The sequence below is a fragment of the Nomascus leucogenys genome, chromosome 4 (assembly GCF_006542625.1).
Source record: "Nomascus leucogenys isolate Asia chromosome 4, Asia_NLE_v1, whole genome shotgun sequence".
Classification (NCBI taxonomy): domain Eukaryota; kingdom Metazoa; phylum Chordata; class Mammalia; order Primates; family Hylobatidae; genus Nomascus; species Nomascus leucogenys.
In genome coordinates this window covers 117,915,912-117,937,160 of record NC_044384.1, presented here as the reverse complement: position 1 = coordinate 117,937,160, position 21,249 = coordinate 117,915,912, and the positions used below count along the sequence as shown (strand labels likewise).

The 21,249-nt window shown below is 38.6% G+C and overlaps 1 protein-coding gene across 38 annotated transcripts in view; it reads right to left on the bottom strand.

Moving 5' to 3' along the window:
• Positions 1-21,249, bottom strand: part of CLASP2 (cytoplasmic linker associated protein 2) — a 222,561-nt gene that overhangs the window by 19,983 nt on the left and 181,329 nt on the right. For all 38 annotated transcript variants that reach the window (XM_030812195.1, XM_003256835.4, XM_030812207.1 and 35 more), the window contains 3 exons: positions 21,001-21,229; positions 2,377-2,570; positions 1,422-1,550 (listed from right to left, as the gene is read on the bottom strand). In XM_030812195.1, the coding sequence (XP_030668055.1) occupies positions 1,422-1,550; positions 2,377-2,570; positions 21,001-21,229 (552 nt within the window). The remainder of the gene's footprint in view (positions 1-1,421; positions 1,551-2,376; positions 2,571-21,000; positions 21,230-21,249) is intronic.

Below are 21,249 nucleotides of genomic sequence, written 5' to 3'. Positions count from 1 at the left end.
GGATGGAATTGGCGACCTTTATTGTAAGTGAAGTAACTCAGGAATGGAAAACCCAACATCATATGTTCTCATTCGTAAGTGGGAGCTAGGCTACGAGAGTGCAAAGGTATAAAATGATACAATGGACTTTGGGGACTTGGGGGAAAGAGTGGGTGTGGGGTGAGGGATAAAAGACTACACATTGGGTACAGTGTACACTGCTCGGGTGATGGATGCACCAAAATCTCAGAAATCACCACTAAAGAACTTATTCATATAACCAAACACCATCTGTTCCTCAAAAATCTATTGAAATAAAAAAAATGTAGTCCCTATTTGAACTTTTTTTTCTAATTCTTTCAATCCTCATAGTTATCTAATCGATGTCACTGGTGAAGAAGGGAGAGAGATATCATGGCTACCAAGTACTATGAAACAGGTTCACGGAACTCTTCCATGAAAGCTGTCCTCACTACTTTGGTGAATAAACTTGCAACAGATATATAGCTCCTCTAGGCAATTTATCACTTAAAAATAACAATGAAAATGATGAGTTCATGTCCTTTGTAGGGACATGGATGAAACTGGAAAACATCATTCTCAGTAAACTATCGCAAGGACAAAAAACCAAAGACTGCATGTTCTCACTCATAGGTGGGAATTGAACAATGAGAACTCATGGACACAGGAAGGGGAACATCACACTCCGGGGACTGTTGTGGGGTTGGGGGAGGGGGGAGGGACAGCATTAGGAGATATACCTAATGCTAAATGACGAGTTAATGGGTGCAGGAAATCAACATGGCACATGGATACATATGTAACAAACCTGCACATTGTGCACATGTACCCTAAAACCTAAAGTATAAAAAAAAAAACAATGACCTGCTTGGGCAACATGGTGAAACTTCATCTCTACAAAAAATACCAAAAATCAGCCACGTGTGCTGGTGCATGCCTGCAGTCCCAGCTACTCGGGAAGCTGAGGTGGGAGGATCACTGGAACCGGGAGGCTGAGGCTGCAGTGAGCTGTGATCACACCACTGCACTCCAGCCTGGGCGACAGAGTGAGATCCCGACTCAACAAACAAACAACCCCCACAAAACAATGATTTCTTATCTTCATTAGTTATTTTAAAAAATCAAATTCTTATTGCTAAATGAAAAGTGAAAATAAGATTGCTAAACTCTAAGTAGAAAACTAAAAGTGAAGTGAAAGAGAAAACAAAATTAAATAAATTATTTCCTAGAGCTGGCCTTTCTGATTATCACTGTTCAGTTCATTTAATAGAAAAAAATATGCTTGCATCTTGATCAGGTATTACCCTGAATGTCAAGGCAAATGTTCAAGAAAATCATTAATAAGGCTACATTTTACACAATGGCTACATGTTTCATGAAATAAAATAATGGAATAATACTTTAACTGCCAGGTAACTTACCTCTTTATGAGGATCTTTATGTGCTTCCAATGTTTTCATGACAGTCAATTCTGCATAGTTTTTAAATCTTGCTGGTTGATGCCTTAGGATTTCTCTTAAAACTTTTAATGCCAAAGCCCTGATTGTAGGCTAAGAAGAAACATTTAAATATTTTGGGTTGTAGATAATCTTTAACATTTTCAATTTTTGTAACTTAAGGGTCTTAATATTGGGGGAGGAGTTGTACATAACTGCATAAAGTATGCAGTATACTACGTAATTAAGTTTTCTTATCTCTAATTGAAAATTTATATTATACTTATTTTATTTGCAAGAAATCAAGAACTACATTCAGACTATAAAAAGAAGTTTTGGAGCTGGGCACGGTGGCTCATGCCAGTAATCCCAGCTCTTTGGAAGGCTGAGGTGGGTGGATCACTTGAGGTCAGGAGTTTGAGACCAGCCTGGCCAACATGGTGAAATCCCGTCTCTACCAAAAAAAACAAAATTAGCCAGGGGTGGTGGCACGTGCCTATAATCCCAGCTACTCAGGAGGCTGAGGCAGGAGAATCACTGGAGCCTGGGAAGTGGAGGCTGCAGTGAGCTGAGATCACACCACTGCATTCCAGCCTGGGCTTGAGAATGAGTGAGATTATTCCTCAAAATAAATAAATAAATAAATAAATAAATAAATAAATAGTTGCTCCTGAACAACTAATCTAAATATGTAAAACAAGTAACATGTACTTTTCTATAAGAATTCAGCCCGCAACCTTTCATTTTTCCTGTTAATTGTTCAAAATTGCTGAGTTACTTGGTTTAGAAGAAAACGTACTTCACAGTGAAAAGTTCGCGCAGAAAGAAGCAGCAGAAGAGACTCATTCTCCCAATTTCTAAATCCGTGTAGCACCGGATTAACAGGCAATGTAAAAGAGACAGGAAGGAAAGGCTACTGTTTACATATTTTGCCATTTACCTCTTTATCTCCAAGTGTTTCAAGCAATAAAAGCAATATTGTTTTGAAGTGTTCATCCCAAACACTAAAAGATTCTTCCTGTGTCAGTTTCATAAGTTCATAGAGGGCGATTTTTCTTTCTTCTACACGCTCATTATGGTTAGACAGCTCCTTCAACAACTCTGCAACTAGGTCAGAATGATCTAGGGAAAGATCTGTCAAAATGACATGGTATTAGTTCTGTAACTTTATAGGGTAACTCTCACAAGTATGGGTATAACAACTTTATATGATGAAACAGATATAACCATCATGTTTGTTGTAAAAAAAGACAAAGAAAAAAAGACATTAAGTAACCTTCTTTTCAATTTTGTCATTCCCAAAACACTGGTGCTATCTTAAAACTTTGTATAATAAAAATACACAAAAGTGAGACCAGTATAAGGAACCCTTATATTCCCATCACTCAGATTTAAACAGTTTTTAAGATTTTACCATTCTTACGTCATCTTTGTCCCCCCTTCCATCTGAAGTATTTCTAGCAAATCCTATATATGTCATTTCCTCTTTATATACTTCAGTATGTATTTCTATGGTTTCATGCCAGGAGGCTTAAATGGCTTTTAGCGATGATAAAAATGACCACTGGATTTAGGCAGTGACAATCTAATCCCACCATTGTAAACTTCTCCATAAATCACCCCCCTTTTTTTCCTGAGACAGGGTTTCACCTTGTCGCCAAGGCTGGAGTGTAGTGGTGTGATCATGGCTCATTGCAGTATCCACCTCCCAGGCTCAACTGATCCTCCCAACTTAAGCTTCTGAGTAGGTGGGACTACAGGTGTGTACCTACACACCCAGCTAATTTTTGTGTTCTTTTGTAGAGATGGGGTTTCGCCATGCTGTCCAGGCCAGTCTGGAACTCCTGGGCTCAAGTGATCTACTGGCCTCCCAAAGTGTTGGGATTATAGGCGTGAGCTACCATGCCCAGACTATCAATCTTTTAACCAATGGTTTCAGCCACTGATTGTTGTTGAATCAGTTATTTTAATACGAGTTAAAAATGGTGATTATCTAATCATACCACTCCTTCCATGGGGTAAAATTCTTCTGTAGGGAATAACTTTCTCAACTAGACCTATTCTGATTACCCCGAAATACAGTTTGATAGAAAAGGCAGAACAGATTCTTAATAGAGTTCTCTTTAAATTTTAGCGTCAAGAATTGGGCCCAGTGGTTACCAAGGAGTTTTGATTTGTTTTTGCCTTCTTTTTAAAAGCATAATTACAAACTCATGGATTTTATAACACGAAAAGTCACTCACTGCTTATTTTTAAACAAGTTATCAGACAGTGCTTTAAATTATTTTTGTAGGAATAACAGTTAAATCTAAGAATCCACATTTGAATGTCAAAAAATACCAGAGTTGCTCTTAAAATTTTTTATGATCAAATACACGATAAATTCAGACCTTGAGGGATTTCAGCAGGTAGTGCCCTGGGCTTGGGCCACAGACTAATTTCCTTCCCATCTCTCTGGAGTGAAACAACCATAGAGCAGGCTGCAGACCAATATAACACTATTGCTGGTTTTAACAAGAACTATTGCCAGCAGGATGAATGTGTCTCTATAAACCCCACAAAAAAATCACTCCTGGAAAGTTATAAGTTATCAGACTTTCAAAGATGTTAAAGGATCATTCTAAGAGTGTCTTTTATTTCAGCTGGATGAACGGGATTCACAAGAAAATGCTTTTCACAGGTAGTCAGTTCTCTTTTCCGTGAAAGTAAGCGTTGTAATTACTCTAGCAGATAATTAGAAATGACCTGACATATGACGATCTGGGCAAATGACTGGCAGAAAAATAATTTCTTCCAGAGAAAGCATAGATTGTTATAAAACTGAATTATCTGTATGAATGAGATAATCCAAAGGTGTTGAATTCTTCCTCTTCTGACAGAGAGCAGCACCATGGTCAAGTGAAAAGAACATAGGCTTTGTAGTCTCATTAAATCTCTGCTTCTTATACTCTGTGATTGGAGCAGTTTCCTAATTATTGCCAAGGTGCAGTTTTATTATCAGTAAAATGGGAAAATAGCATCTGCCTCCTAGGGTCATGGTGAGGACTTGGAACTAGAATACAGTAAGCTCATTAATATTAATTTTCCTGTGTCCTGACAAATATTGACACAACTACAATTCTGATAATATTGTTGTGGCAGTGCTCAAGAAGTACAAAATAGTCTTTCAGGTTGGCAAATTTTTATATGAATCTTTCCTGAATAACTGCACTATCCTCACTAGAGGTAGTATTCTAGAATATTATAGTTCCTAGTAAACTTTACAAAGGTTATCAGTGGCTTTTTTTGGACTTGTTAACTTTGATAAATGTGTGTGCCCGATTGTAATGTGGGCAGAAACACTGGGTGAGAGATATAATCAATAGGTATCAAATACTGAAATAATTTCTATAAAAGTTATAGAAATTCTGACTTCAACAAAATAATTATCTTTTGCTAAATTTTAGATTTTAAAAACAAAAAAGGAGAAAGTGCATGGGGGAGGAGAATAAAAGAAAAATCAGAACAGAAATAGAGAACAATTTAAAAAAGAATAATGTTAACAATGTTAATAATAAAATAATGTCAAACAGGGTCTTCCTCATCTCAACATTAAAAATGAAAATAGACAATAAATGAAAACAACTGCCATACAAAGCATGGGACTACTACTGCTTTAGTTTTTTTTCTTTTTTCTTTTCTTTGTACTACTGTAGTTTAACTGAGGGCTTATCCATCTTCAAAGAATATTTACTCAACATAAAATGGCTGCCTATGTTTCAGACTATGATGAAATAGTGTTCTCAAGCTCAAAAATACTATACCCAATTTAGAGTTCAGTTATACAGTTTCCAGAAACGTCTTCCTTTAACAAATATAAAATATGTGATCCTTAGTAAAGGAGAAGAGAATTACAGAATAAGGGAGTGATCCTGATAAACTGTCATAATTTTGGCTTTACGATACTTTTGATATGTTGTCTCTCTCTCTCTTTTGTCTTTTTTTCTGAGACAGAGTCTTGCTCTGTCACCCAGGCTGGAGTGCACTGGCGTGATCTTGGCTCACAGCAACCTCCACCTCCAAGGTTCAAGCCATTCTCGTGCCTCAGCCTCCCAAGTAGCTGGAATTACAGGCACCTGAAACCACGCTTGGCTGATTTTTGTTAGAGATGGGGTTTCACCATATTGGCCAGGCTAGTCTTGAACTCCTGACCTCGGGTGATCCGCCTGCCTCAGCCTCCCAAAGTGTTGGGATTACAGACGTGAGGCACTGCAGCTGGCTGATATATTGTCTCTTGACATGAGAAGTTGGTAAAAGTAATCAAAGAAATGCAAAGGATAATTTTTAAAGTTATCAAAATTATAAATGACCAGGCATTAGGACACAGATTCCCAAACTATAAGGAGGGTATTCACTGGTCAATGTATCAGCTTTCAGCCCAGACAGGTAGGAAGGCTGTCCACATAGAGTGGTAATCAGGTGTAAGCTGTTGGAGCCAAAGTGGAATAAGAAGGCCATTCATGGTTTTGAATGAGGATGGAATGGCAAAGCCTAGCAGGATGAGGAGTAGATCTGTGCAAGTAAGGAGGTAGTAGCAGAGATAGCAGAAAAACTGGTTGCGTACAGAGGACTGATCAAATTGGTAAATATATTAAAAATAACGAAAGCTAGGTTTCTGTCAGAAAAGTGGGTTATCAATCTGGAAATTAGAATTTCCTTGGTGCCAGAATGGAATTGGTACTACTGTTGTAAAAACATGGTTTTTGATAGATATGGAAACAGAGACGTAAATCTCTCTACACACACACACACACACACACACCACACACACACACACACACACACACACACACACACTCCCTAGCTCTGCCCACTGAGAGGTCTAGGGAGCAGTGACATCCCACTAACATCTAGAGTCCAGATCTTAGCCTTTAAAACCATCTTCCCTTAATAGGAACAATGGATCCCTGGAGAAAGATTGATTCCAGGACTGAAGCAGGGAATAGTACAACAGTACCAGAATGCAAGGATGGGGACATGTCTGAACAACAAAAGCCGGCTTGAATGGAATCCTGTTGGTCAAATCAAGGGTAATTTGAGCTTCAAAATAAATAAATAATGATTGCTATAATGGGAAACTATGAGTCCATACTGTTACAAAAATGTATGTCAATTTTCTCAAATAAATTTTCTAGAATAGAAAATAAAAAATTTCCTAAATAAATGAATTCAAATTTAATGATGAACAGAATATGTAACCTGTTTAAAAATATTAGTATCTCCTGATAAAACACTCATTAATTACAAAGAGAAAAAGTAATTTCACAGTAAAGAAGTCTGGTAAGCCCCACCATAATCAAGAGATCAAAGTTAACATCACCAGTGATGGAACACAGTGAAACCATGTGTTACTAGATAGGGTGCAATGAAAAGAATGCACCATCGCTTCTGTGATACTGATGCAAAGAATGTATAACCTGATTCTAATCACGAGAAAACATCAGACAAAACTACATTCAGAGAAATGCTACAAAATAACTTCAAAAGTGTCATGGTCATGAGAGCTAAGGAAAGACTGAACACTGGAGGAGAACATTGATGGAGACATGATGATTAAATGCAATGTGTGATTCTGAAATGGATCCTTTAGCGTAAGATATTATTGAGAGATTCTGGGAAGATGGTAGATTAGGAAGCATCAGGACTCTGTCTCCTCGCCCAGACAACAGAATCTGTCTGATGTAACTGTTTTGGAACTCTAGTCTACCGAAGGCTTAGAACTCCTAGGGAAAGTCTTGGATGGTAAAGTGTGGTTAATTTCTATCAATTTCAGCTCTCAGTACAGTAGCAACTACCCATTCCCCCCCACCAGCCCCAGCCCGTTGGCAGGCAGCTGGGCACATGTTGCTGGAGCAGCTTGCACACAGCCTGTGGGAATCAGGGCATGAAAAAAGAACCTTATCCTGCGGATACTGAGGACCTGTGCACTGTTGACTGCTGCCTTTTTTTTTTTTCTTCCAAAGACCCTTTCCAAGTCCTAGTCACAGCTGCTTCTGATAACAGAGGTACAGACAAAGAGGCTGGCAGCCATTATTGTTGCACTTTTCCTCACTATTGCAAGCCCTTCCCCCTCTAGCTAAAGTGACTTCCAGGGGCTTAAAGGTCCTGCCCCTCCTATTTCATTTTTCTCTTTTTCCTTTTTGGGAGCCAGACATTAAACACCAGGCTATTCAAAAACAACTGCGGCCAGGCGCGGTGGCTCACGCTTGTAATCCCAGCACTTTGGGAGGCCGAGGTGGGCAGATCACGAGGTCAGGAGATCGAGACCATGGTGAAACCCCGTCTCTACGAAAAAAAAAAAAAAAAAATTAGCCAGGCGTGGTGGCGGGCGCCTGTAGTCCCAACTACTTGGAGAGGCTGAGGCAGGAGAATGGCGTGAACTCGGGAGGCAGAGCTTGCAGTGAGCCGAGATTGTGCCACTGGGCGACAGAGCGAGACTCCGTCTCAAAAAAAAAACAACTGCATACACATGGAGAATTAGAAAGTGACAATGGATGCCCAGAAAAAGGTACAGGCTCAGAAAGGATCTGAGAAGACTTTAAGTTTATACCTCAGGCTCAGGCTGATCTTTGGCACACAGAAAGCCTGCAACAATCAAAACCAGAAACAACAAGCAAAAATAACAAAAGCCATCAATCTCTGGGGTATTGAGAGAATCTGATTTCCAATGTAACCACATTATTAGATTCAAATATCCAGTTTTCAACAAAAAAAACCACAAGGCATATGAAGAACCAGGATAGTACAGCACACTCAAAGAAAAAATAAACAGAAACTGCCTTTGAAAAAGATCTGATGGCAGATCTACTAGACAAAGATTTTAAAATACCTTAAAATACCTATCTTAAAGATGCTCTAAGAAGTTAAGATGTGTATAAATTCATGAAAATAATGTATGAACAAAATGGAAACATCAGTAGATAGAAAACCTAAAAGAAACCAAAAAGAAATTCTGGAATTAAGAAGTATGGTAACTGAAATAAAAAATTCACTAGTGGCCGGGGTCGGTGGCTCACGCCTGTAATCCCAGCACTTTGGGAGGCTGAGGCGGGCGGATCACAAGGTCAGGAGATCGAGACCATCCTGGCTAACAAGGTGAAACCCCGTCTCTACTAAAAATACAAAAAAAAAAAAAAAAAAAAAACTAGCTGGGTGTGGTGGTGGGCGCTTGTAGTCCCAGCTGCTGGGGAGGCTGAGACAGGAGAATGGCGCGAACCCAGGAGGCAGAGCTTGCAGTGAGCCGCGATCGTGCCACTGCACTCCAGCCTGGGAGCCAGAGCGAGACTCCATCTCAAAAACAAAAACAAACAAACAAAAAAATTCACTAGTGTAATTACTTAATAAGCATATTTGAGCAGGCAAAAGAATTAGTGAGCAGAGCCTAAGGGATATGTGAGATATCATCAAATGAACAAATCTACTCATTGTGGGAGTATCAGAAGAGAACAGAGAGAAAAAATATTTGAAAAAATTATGGCTGAAAACCTCCAAAATTTGATGAAAGACATGAACATAAACATATAAGAAACTCAATGAATTCCATGTAAAATGAACTCAAAGAGAGCCACATCAAGACACATGATAATCAAACTTTCAAAAGGCAAAGACAGAATCTTGCAAGCAGCAATAGATAAGTGACCAGTGACATAAAAAGGATCCTCAGTAAGATTATCAGCAGATTTCTCATTAGAAACGTTGGAGGTCAGAAGGTAGTAGGCTGATACATTCAAAGTGCTACAAGAAAAAAACTGTTAACCAAGAATCCTATATCTGTCAAAACTGTCCTTCAAAAGTGAGGGAGAAATTAAAAGTACTCTGGACAGTAACTTGAAACCATATGAAGAAATACAGATCCCAATAAACGTAAATATACACATGGGCAATTATAAAAACTACTATTATTGTAATAACAGACTGTAACTCCACTTTTTGTTTTCTACATAATCTAAGAGACTAATATAGTAAAAGTTTATATTTTGGAGACAATTGTATAAAGACGTAATTTTATAATGCCAACAACTGAAAAGCGTAGGGTCAGAGCTGGAAAAGCACAGAGTTTTTGTATGTTATTGAAATTGAACTGGCCGGGCACGGTGGCTCACGCTTGTAATCCCAGCGCTTTGGGAGGCCGAGGCGGGCGGATCACGAGGTCAGGAGATCGAGATCACGGTGAAACCCTGTCTCTACTAAAAAATACAAAAAATTAGCCGGGCGTGGTGGCGGGTGCCTGTAGTCCCAGCTACTTGGAGAGGCTGAGGCAGGAGAATGGCGTGAACCCGGGAGGCGGAGCTTGCAGTGAGCCGAGATCGTGCCACTGCACTCCAGCCTAGGGGACAGAGCGAGACTCTGTCTCAAAAAAAAAAAAAAAAAAAAAAAAAAAAAGAAATTGAACTGGCATACATTTAAAGTAGCATTATAAATTTAGGATATTAAATGTAACCCCCATGGAAACAACCAAGAAAATAGCTATAAAATATACACTAAAGGAAATAAGAAACTTAAAACATTTCACTACAAAGCAACTGAACACAAAAGAAAGTAATGTAAAAAGTGACAAGCTGTAAGGCATACAGAAAACAAATAGCAACATGACAGAAGTAAGTCCTTTCTTATCAGTAATTACTTTAAATGTAAATGAATTAAATCACCCAGTCAAAAGACAGAGATTAGCAGAATGGATGAAAAAGGACAGAAAGATATTCTATCGTTTTGCAAATAGTAATTACTATTTGCATGGTATATCAATAATAATAGTAAAAGGTATATCAATAATAGTAAAACTATTACTATTTGCATGGTATATCAATAGTAATAGTAATAGGTATATCAATAAGTAATAGAGAGCAGGGGTGCCTATACTAATGCCAGACAAAATAGGCTGGGTGCGTTGGTGCATGACTGTAACACTAGCACTTTGGCCAAGGGAGGCAGATCACTTAAGCCCAGGAGTTTAAGACCAGACCACGCAACACAGCGAAACCCCATCTCTACTAAAAATACAAACAAATAGCCAGGCGTGGTGGCATGTGCCTGTAATCCCAGCTACTAGGGAGGCTGAGATGGGAGAATCCATCTGAGCCCACAAGTTGAGGCTGCAGTAAGCCATGATTGAGTCATTGCATTCCAGCCTGGGCAATGACAGTGAGACCCTGTCTTAGGAAAAAAAAACAATAATAATAATCAGACAAAATAGACCTTAATTAAGTGAAAAAAAGGTTATAAGAGATAAAGAAGGAGGACATTATATATGAAAAAGATTCAATATGCATCAAGAATAAATAACAACTATAAACATGCATGCAGCTAATGACAGACCATCAAAATATATGAAGCAAAAACTGACAGAATTGAAGGAAAAAATAGTTTTACAATAATAGTTGGACTCTCACTATTGGATTCTCACTCTCAATAATGGATAGAACAAAGAGACAGAAGTAAGAAAACAGAAGACTTAATATAATAAAACAACTACATCCAACAGACATATATGGTGCACACAGGACATTTTCCAATATAGGTTATATGTTGGGACACAAAGTAAGTTTCAACAGATTTTAAAATATGGATATAATACATAGTATCTTCTCCCACCACATGATGAAGTTACAAATCGGTAACAGAAGTAAAACTGGAAAATTCACAAGTTTGAGGAAATTAAACAATATACTCTTAATGGATCAAAGAAGAAATTAGAGAAACTACAATACACAGAGACAACTGAATAAAAACAACTACATACCAAAACTTATGGAACACAGTGAAAACAGTGCTAAGGGGGAAATTTATAGCTATAAATGTGTTAATTTAAAAATGAGAAAGGATAAAGGGGCAAGATGGCTGAGTAGAAGTAGCTAGTGTGCATGGCTCTCACAGAGAGGAAGGGAAGCGGTGAGTAAACACACCTTCCACTCAAACATCCAGGTGCTCGCAATGGGACTAATCAAGGAAACAACTTGACCCACAGAGAACAAAGAAAAGTAAGACAGGACAGCAGCCCACTAGAGAGCAACACGGAGCCAGGGGAACCTCCCCTGCCTAGGAAAGCAGTGAGTGAATATGGGACCCCAGGGAACATGCTTCTCCCACAGATCTCTGCAACCCTCAGGTCAGAAGATATCCTTGTGAACCCACTCTACTAGCCTTCCGTCTGTCAGAACTATGTGGAGTCTTGGCAGAGGAGCCACTCAGGCATGTGTGGAAACCCTGGAGCCTCAGATACTCGGGCTTTCAGGCAAAGGTAGCTACAGCTCCAGCAAAGTGGGAGGTTAGACCCCCGTACGCTTAGGAAAGAGGATGAATCTACGGGGCTGAGCAGTGACAGCCTGCAGGCCCCACTTCCACAGCACCTCACAAGATAAGATCCACTGGCTTGGAATTCCAGACAGCCACCGGTAACGGCACTGCACCTCCCTAAGAAGGAGCTCCCGGTGAGAGGGGCGAGCTGCCATCTTTGCTGTTTGGGTGACTTGGCTGATCCAGTCTTCCGGCTTTATAGAGTTTGATCTGACCAGGGGGCGGAAGGGATTTCCCCAGCATAGTTGCTCTACCAAAGCGTGGCCAGGCTGCTGCAGCTTCTTTTTTTTTTTTTTTTTTTTTTTTTAAATTTATAGCTGGGATTACAGGTATGCACCACCACGCCTGACTAATTTCTGTATTTTTAGTAGAGATGGGTTTTTACCATGTTGGCCAGGCTGGTCTTGAACTCCTGGTGTCAAGTGATCTGCCCTGCCTTGACCTCCCAAAGTGCTCAGATGTCATAATACACAGAGACTCAAAATAAAGGTATGGAGGAAAATCTACCAAGCAAATGTAAAACAGAAAAAATCAGAGGTTGCAATCCTAATTTCAGACAGAAGAGATTTCAAACCAACAAAGATCAAAAAAGACAAAGTAGGACATTACATAATGGAAAAGGGTTCAATTCAACAAAGAGACCTAAGTATCCTAAATATATATACACCCAACACAGGAGCACACAGATTCATAAAGCAAGTTCTTAGAGATCTACAAAGAGACATAGATTCACACACAGTAACAGCAGGAGACTTCAACACTCCACTGATAGTATTAGACAGATCACTGAGGCAGAAAATTAACAAAGACATTCAGGACTAAACTCAACACTGGACCAAATGGATCTGACAGACCTTTACAGGATCTCCACCCCAAACCAACAGAATATACATTCTTCTCATCACATGGCACATACTCTAAAATTGCCCATATAATTGGATATAAAACAATCCTCAAGAAATGTAAAAGAACCAAAATCATATCAGACACAAGCTTGGCCCACAGCGCAATAAAAATAGAAGTCAAGACTATGAAAATTGCTCAAAACCATGCAATTATATGGAATTAAACAACATGCCCCGAATGACTTTTGGGTAAATAATGAAATTAAGGCAGAAATCAAGAAATTCTTTGAAAACAATGAGAACAAAGATACAAGACATTAGAATCTTTGAGATACAGCTATGGCAGTGTTAAGAGGTAAATTCATAGCACTAAATGCCAACATCAAAAAGTTAGATCTCAAAATAACAACCTAACTTCATAACTGAAAGAATCACAGGAGAACAAATTAACCCCAATGTTAGCAGAAGATGAGAAATAAAAATCAGAGCTGAAATGAAAGAAATTGAGACACAAAACATCATTCAAAAGATCAACAGATTCAGGAGTTGTTTTTGAAAAAATTAATAAAATAGATAGGCCACTAGCTAGACTAACAAAGAAGGAGAGAAGATCCAAATAAACACAATTAGAAATGATGAAGGGAATGTTACAAATGACCACACAGAAATAAAAACAACCATCAGAAACTACTACGAACACCGCTATGCATACAAACTAGAAAACCTAGAAGAGACAGATAAATTCCTGGACACGTACACCCTCCCAAAACTGATGCAGGAAGAAACTGATTCCCTGAACAGACCAATAACAAGCTCCAAAATTGAATCAGTAATAAATAGCCTACCAATAATAATAATAAAAAAAAGCATGGGATCTGATGAATTCATATCTGAATTCTACCAGATGTACAAATAAAAGCTGGTACCATTCCTACAGAAATGATTCCAAAAAAGTGAGGAGGAAAGACTCCTTCACAACTCATTTTGAGGCCAGCATCACGGAATGATACCAAAACCTGGCAGAGTCTGGGTACTGTGGCTCGCACCTGTAATCCCAGCACTTTGGGAGGCTGAGGCAGGCAGATCACCTGAGGTCAGGAGTTTGAGACCAGCCTGGCCAACATAGTTAAAACCCATCTCTACTAAAAATACAAAAAATTAGCCAGACGTGGTGGCATGTACCTGTAATCCCAGCTATTCAGGAGGCTGAGGCAGGAGAATTACTTGAACCCAGGAGGTGGAGGTTGCAGTGAGCCGAGATCATGCCGCTGCCCCCCAGGCTGGGTGACAGAGTGAGACTGTCTCAAAACAAAACAAAAAAACCACAACAACAAAAAAGAAAACTTCAGGCCAGTATCCTTGATGAACATCAATGCAAAATCCTCAAGAAAATACTGGCAAACCGAATCCAGCAGGACATCAAAAAGCTAATCCACCATGATCACGCAGGCCTCATCCCTAGATGCAAGGCTGGCTCAACATACACAAATCAATGAATGTGATTCATCACATATACAGAACTAAAGACAAAAACCACATGATTATTTCAATAGACACAAAAAAAGACTTGATAAAATTCAACACTGCTTCATGCTAAAAACTCTCAATAAACTAAGTATTGAAGGAACATATCTCAAAATAATAAAAGCCATATATGACAAACCCACAGCAGCCAACAATATTCAAAATAGGCAAGAGCTGGAAGCAGTCCCCTTGAAAACTGGCACAAGACAAGGATGCCCTCTCTCAACACTTCTATTAAATACAGTTTTGGAAGTCCTAGCCAGAGCAATCAGGCAAGAGAAAGAAATAAAGGGCTTCCAGGTCGGGCATGGTGGCTCACATCTGTAATTCCAGCATTTTGGGATGTCGAGGTGGGTGGCTTGAGGTCAGGAATTCGACACCAGCCTGGCCAACATGGTGAAACCCCATCTCTACTAAAAATACAAAAATCAGCCTGGAGTGGTGGTGTGTGCCTGTAGTCCCAGCTACTTGGGAGGTTGAGGCAGGAGAATTGCTTGAACCCAGGAGGCAGAGGTTGCTGTGAGCCAAGATTGTGCCACAGCACTCCAGCCTGGGTGACAGAACAAGACTCCATCAGAAAAGACAGAAAGAAAGGAAAGAAAGAAAGGAAAGAAAGAAAGAAAGAAGGAAGGAAGGAAGGAAGGAAGGAAGGAAGGAAGGAAAGAAAGAAAGAAAGAAAGAGAAAGGAAGGAAGGAAAGAAAGAAAGAAGGAAAGAAAGAAAAAGAAAAAGAAAGAAAGAAAGAAAGAAAGAAAGAAAGAAAGAAAGAAAGAAAGGAAGGAAGGAAGGAAGGAGATAAAGGGCATCCAAACATGAAGAGAAAGTCAAACTATCTCTGTTTGCAGACAACATCTTTATATTTAGAAAACCCCATAGTCTCAGCCCAAAAGCTCCTCAAGCTGATAAACAACTTCAGCTAAGTTGCAGGATATAAAATCAACGTACGAAAATCACTAGCATTCCTATACACTAACAACAGCCAAACCAAGAGTCAAATCAGAAAGGCAATCCCATTCACAACTGCCATAAAAAGAATAAAATACCTAGGAATATAGCTAACCAGAGAAGTGAAAGATCTCTACAATGAGAATTACAAAACACTGCTCAAAGAAATCAGAGAAGACACAAACAAATGGAAAAACATCCCAACTCATGGATAGGAAGAATCAACATCATTAAAATGACTATACTGCCCAAAGCAATTTACAGATTCAATGCTATTCCTATCAAACTACCAGCAACATTCTTCACGTAACTTGAAAAACCTATTTTAAAATTCATATGGAACCAAAAAAGAGCCCAAATAGCCAAGGCAATCCTAGGCAAAAAGAACAAAGCTGGAGGCATCACGTTACCTGATTTCAGACGATACTACAAGGATACAGTAACCAAAACAGCATGGTACTAGCACAAAAACAGGCACATAGATCAATGAACAGAATAGAGAGCCTGGAAATTAGATGGCAAATCTATGAGCCACTTTACATTCATATTCTAGGAGCCATTTTCTATCAAAGTTTTAAAAATTTTTTAAACTTTTTTGTTAAAACCTAAGACACAAACACACACATTAGTCTAGTCCTACACAGAGTCAAGATCAACTTCACTGTCTTCCATCTCCACATCTTGTCCCACTGAAAGATCTTCAGGGGTAATAACATGCATGGGGCTGTTATTTCCTATGACAACAATGCCTTCTTGTGGAATACGTCCTGAAGGACCTGAATGAGGCTGTTTTACAATTAACTTAAAAAAAAAATAAGTATGAGTACACTCTAAAATAGTGATGAAAAGTATAGTATAGTAAATACTAAAACCAGGCTGTGCACGGTGGTGCATGCCTTATAATCCCAGCATTTTGCAAGGCTAAAGCAGGCAGATTGCTTCAGCCCAGGAGTTTTAGACTAGCCTGGACGATATCACAAAACCCCAACTTTACAAAAAAAATTAGCTGGGCATGGTGGTGCATACCTGTTGTCCTAGCTATTCAGGAGGCTAAGGTAGGAGAACAGCTTCAGCCCAGGAGGGTGAGGCTGCAATGAACCAAGATCATGCCACTGCACTCCAGCCTAGGTGACAAGAGTAAGACCCTGTCTCAAAAATAAATAAATAAAAAACCAAACAAACAAACCAGTAACGCAGTTGTTTGTCATGGTTATCAAGTATTATGTATTTCACATAATTGTATGTGCTATATTTTTACACAGTTGGCAGTGCAGGTTTGTTTACGCCAGCATTATCACAAACGTGTAATGCATTGCACTGTGATGGTATGACAGCAATGATACCACTAGGTAATAGGAATTTTTTTAGCTCCATTTTAATCTTATGGGACCACTGTCATAAATGGAGTCTGACACTGAATGAAATGTTATGTGCTGCATGACTGTACATCGGAATTAACCAAGGTAAAAGACTTATACAATGAAGACTAGAAAAGACTGCTGGAGGAAATAAAAGAAAATACACATAAATAGAAGCACATCCCATTTTCATGGACTGGAACACTTAATAATGTTAAGATATCAATATTATCCAAAGAGATCTACAGATTCAGTGCATTCTCTACCAAAATCCCAACGACACTTTTTATAGAAATAGAAAAACGATCCTAAAATTCATAAGGAATCTTAAGTGACAGCAAATAGCCACAACAGTCTTGAAAAAGAACAAAGCTAGAGGGCTCATACTTCTCCCTGATTTCAAAATTTACTACAGAGCTACAGTAATCAAAACAGCATTTTAATGGCATAAAGACAGACACATAGAACAAGAATAGAATATACAGCCCCCAAAGGCACAGGCAACAACAACAAAAATAGGCAAATTAAAGTTAATGAAAATTAAACATTTTTGTGTCTCAAAAAACAGTATCAATAGAGTAAAATGGCAACCCACAGAATGGAAGAAATATTTGCAAATCATATATCTGACAAGATATTAATATCCAGAATATACATAGAACTCCTGCAACAACAACAAAAATAAACAACCTGATTCAAACATGGGCAAAGGAGTAGAGAAGACATTTTTCCAAAGATGGTAATCAAATGGCCAATAAGCGCAGGAAAAGATGCTCAACATTACTAATCATTAGGGAAATGCAAATCAAAACTATAATGAGGGCCAGGTGCAATGGCTCATGCCTGTAATCTCAGCACTTTGGGAGGCCAAGGAGGGTGGATCACCTGAGGTTAGGAGTTTAAGACCAGCCTGACCAACATGGACAAACCCCGTCTCTACTAAAATACAAAAATTAGCCAGGCATGGTGGTGCACACCTGTAATCCCAGCTACTCGGCAGGCTGAGGCAGGAGAATTGCTTGAACCTGGGAGGTGGAGGTTGCAGTGAGCCAAGACCGTGCACTCCAGCCTGGACGACAAGAGTGAAACTCCGTCTCAAAACAAAAACAAAAACAAAACCTACAATGGGATATCACCACACATCCATTCAGATGGCTACTATAAAACAACAACAGCAACAATGAAATAACTAGTATTGGTGAGGATATGGGAAACTGAAACCCTTCTGCACTGGTGGTGGGGATGTAAAATGGCATAGCTGTTACGCAAAACAGTACAGTGTCTTCAAAAAATTAAAAACAGAACTACCATATGATCCAGCAATTCTACTTCTGGGTATTTACCCATCAAAATTGAAAACAGGGTGTTGAAGAGGTATATGCACACCAATGTTCATAGCAACATTATTCATAACAGCCAAAACTTGGAAGCAACACAAGTGTCCATCAGTGGATGAATGGATAAGCAAAATGTGGCATATACACACAATGGAGTATTATTCAGTCTTACAAAGGACGAAAATTCTGACATATGCTACAACATGAATCAACCTTGAGGATACCATGCTAAATGAAATAAGCCAGTCACAAAATGACAAGTAACGTATGACTCCACTTACACAGAGTACTTAAGAGTAGACAAAAATCAGAGAGACAAGAGAATGGTAGTTGCCAGGGGCTGGAGTGGGGGTGGAATTGGGAAGTTATTATTTAATTGGTATAGAGTTTCAGTTTTACAACCTGAAAAAGAGTTATGTGAGATGGATGGTCGTGACGGATGTGCAACAATATGAATGTATTTAATATCACTAAACTGTATATATAAAATGCTTAAGATAATAAATGTGTATTTTAACACAGCAAAACAAAATTGGAAAAAAGATATTATTGGGACAACTGGCAAAATTCTAATGGGGTTTTAAGGATTAGGTGGTTATTAATGTACTAATGATAATTTCCTGATTTAAAAAATTCTGTGGTTTAGGGGGAAGAAAAGAAATTTTTTTTTTTTGTAATTATTAGTTTTTTAGAGACAGAATCTCATTTGTTGTCCAGTCTTTAGTACAGGACTCTTCACAGGCATCATCATAGTGTAATGTAGCCTTGAACTCCAAGCCTCAAAGGATCCTCCTGGCTCAGTCTCCTGAGTAGCTGGGACTACTGGCACTGGCTAATTTCTTGATTTTGATGAGTATTTTGTTGTTATGCAGGAAAATGTCTTCGTAGAAAATAAATCCTAAAGTGTTTAAGGTGACAGAGCATCAGGTTGGTAATTTACTTTCAAATGTTTCATGAAGAAAAAGTTCTTTGTACTGTACTCCCAATTTTTAAGCTCTCGATCATTTTAAGATTAAAAAATACATATTTATAGTACAATCAAGGCAAGAAAAGTCAGTTGACATTTAGTCTGACAGTTTGAGACCCATGTGCATAAATGATTTTTAAATAATGCTACTGAAACTAAGTCTCAATTTACCAGGCTGTTGCTACTACACAGTATTCAATGGATACTTTCATGCTATGTCCAATTTATTCACCAATGTTACACCACTATCATGACTAAATCTCAGAAAGACAGTCAACTATTTGTGACAGATTAAAACACATCAAAGTCCACAATTGTGGCAATTTTCTACATCCTTATGCAATTTGGACTTAGTTTGGTAAACTGTCATAATTTTGGCTTTTTGATATTTGCAAATATATTAAAGAGAAGGTAATAAAAACACTCCTCAACTTTGCTAGTAATCAAAGAACTACAAATGAAGTTATTTTTCATTAATAAAAATTTTAAAAATTTAAAGATATTTCTAGTATTTAATTCCTCAATATCTAATAATCAAGGAAATGCACATTCCACCACAATCAGAAAAATTTTTAAACATTCTGTGTTGGTGAGAAAATCAGCATTACTTAAACTAGCCAAGTATTCTGAGATGTAAATAGGTAGTAAGTTTAAAACTTTAAATTCACCTATCCTTTAAGTGAGCAATTCCATCTCTAGAAATCTCTTAAAAGTGAATTATCTTGATTGCTCTTTCTTTTTTTTTTTTTTTTTTTTTTTTTGAGACAGGGTCTCACTCTGTTGCCCAGGTTGGAGTGCAGTGGTGCAATCTCGGTTCACTGAAACATCCACCTCCCAGGGAGTTCAAGCGATTCTCCTGCCTCAGTTCCCGAGTAGCTGGGATGATAGGCGTGTGCCACCATGCCCAGCTAATTTTCGTATTTTTAATAAAGAAGTTTTCACTATGTTGGTCAGGCTGGTCTTGAACTCCTGGCCTCAAGTGATCCACCCACCTCAGCCTCCCAAAGTGTTGGGATTACAGGCGTGAGCCACTGCGCCTGGCCATTGACTGTTCTTAAGATGCCTGATACACACAAAAAGAATTATTTATGGGCATAAAGGTTTATGCAGAAATATGTTCACTGACAGCAACATTATGGGAATAAAGGAAAACCTGAATATAGAATCATAGGATAGTGTTGAGAAAGACTTTCAAGTTTATCTGTGTATAGTTATATATTACTATATAGTACTAGAATCTTAAAAAAAGTATTAAAGAATTAAGTAATTAAGAAAATATATGTTTCCTTATTATAAAAAATAACTAGGACAGGCACAGTGGCTCACACCTACAATCCCAGCACTTTGAGAGGTTGAGGTGGGAGGATCACTTATGGCCAGGAGTTCAAGACCAGCCTAGGCAACATAGGGAGGCCCTGTCTCTATAGAAAATTTATTTAAAAAGGTAAAATTAGCTGAGTATTGTGGTCCGTAGTCCCAGCTACTCAGGAGGCTGAGGTGGGAGGATCGCTTGAGCCTAGGAGGACAAGGCTGCAGTGAGCTGTTTGAACGACTACATTCCAGACTGGGCAACAGAGTGACACCCAGTCTCTTAAACAAAACACTAAAACATTTGTAGTGTTTTGTACTATATCATCAGTTTTTATATAAATTACCTGCATCTTACTGCACACTGGGATTAGGTAGTATAATCATCATCATCCTCTTTTGGAGGTGATAACTGAGACTCGGGAAAGTTAACCATCTTGCCAGGCTATGCAGCTTAGTAACTGTTAGAGCTTAGAACTAAGCCCATTTCACCCAAATCCAAATCCTAATGGTAACTTTCCTTATATTTCATCCTTGAAATGTATTTTATTAATAAAAAAGTTTATGACTTCATGCTTAAAGGGCTACTATAAAGAATGGGTATTTCTTCAAAGGTTTTGTCACCGTGGTATAAAAATTAATGACCAAATAAATTGTGTTTAGAGGTAAAGTAAATTTATAAGCTACAATTGGTTTTAGTTATTTCTGGGTGGTAACTAAGGTTTTCTTGATTTTGATCATGATCTCAAGATGACCACCCTGTTTCTCATTCAGGAGAAGAAAACGACCAAAGCACTAGAGATGAGTTCCTAGAAGATGGGAGAAAACATTCTTATTCTAAAAACTGTTACTTTTTGGGAGTTATAATAAAAGAGCGTATGCATTTCTTTTACTTCATCGATTACCAGGTTCTCCAAAACAGACAGTAGCAGTGTGACCCAGAACATACCGTCAGGAAACTGGTCAGCATCATCATCGAACATGGCTTCCTTGAGGGCAGACTTGTTGAAGGGACTGATGCTATCTGAATAGTTATATGGATTATAGTCTCGAGAGCGTGGAGAGGAGTGAGTAGGCATTGAATGGAGCAATGAAGCTTTATTATCAAGAGCTGTTTGGCTTGAGTCAGTAGCATCACCTCCTGCTCTTGGGTCAGACATCCCAGGACCACCACATATCTATCAATGGGAAGGAGAAG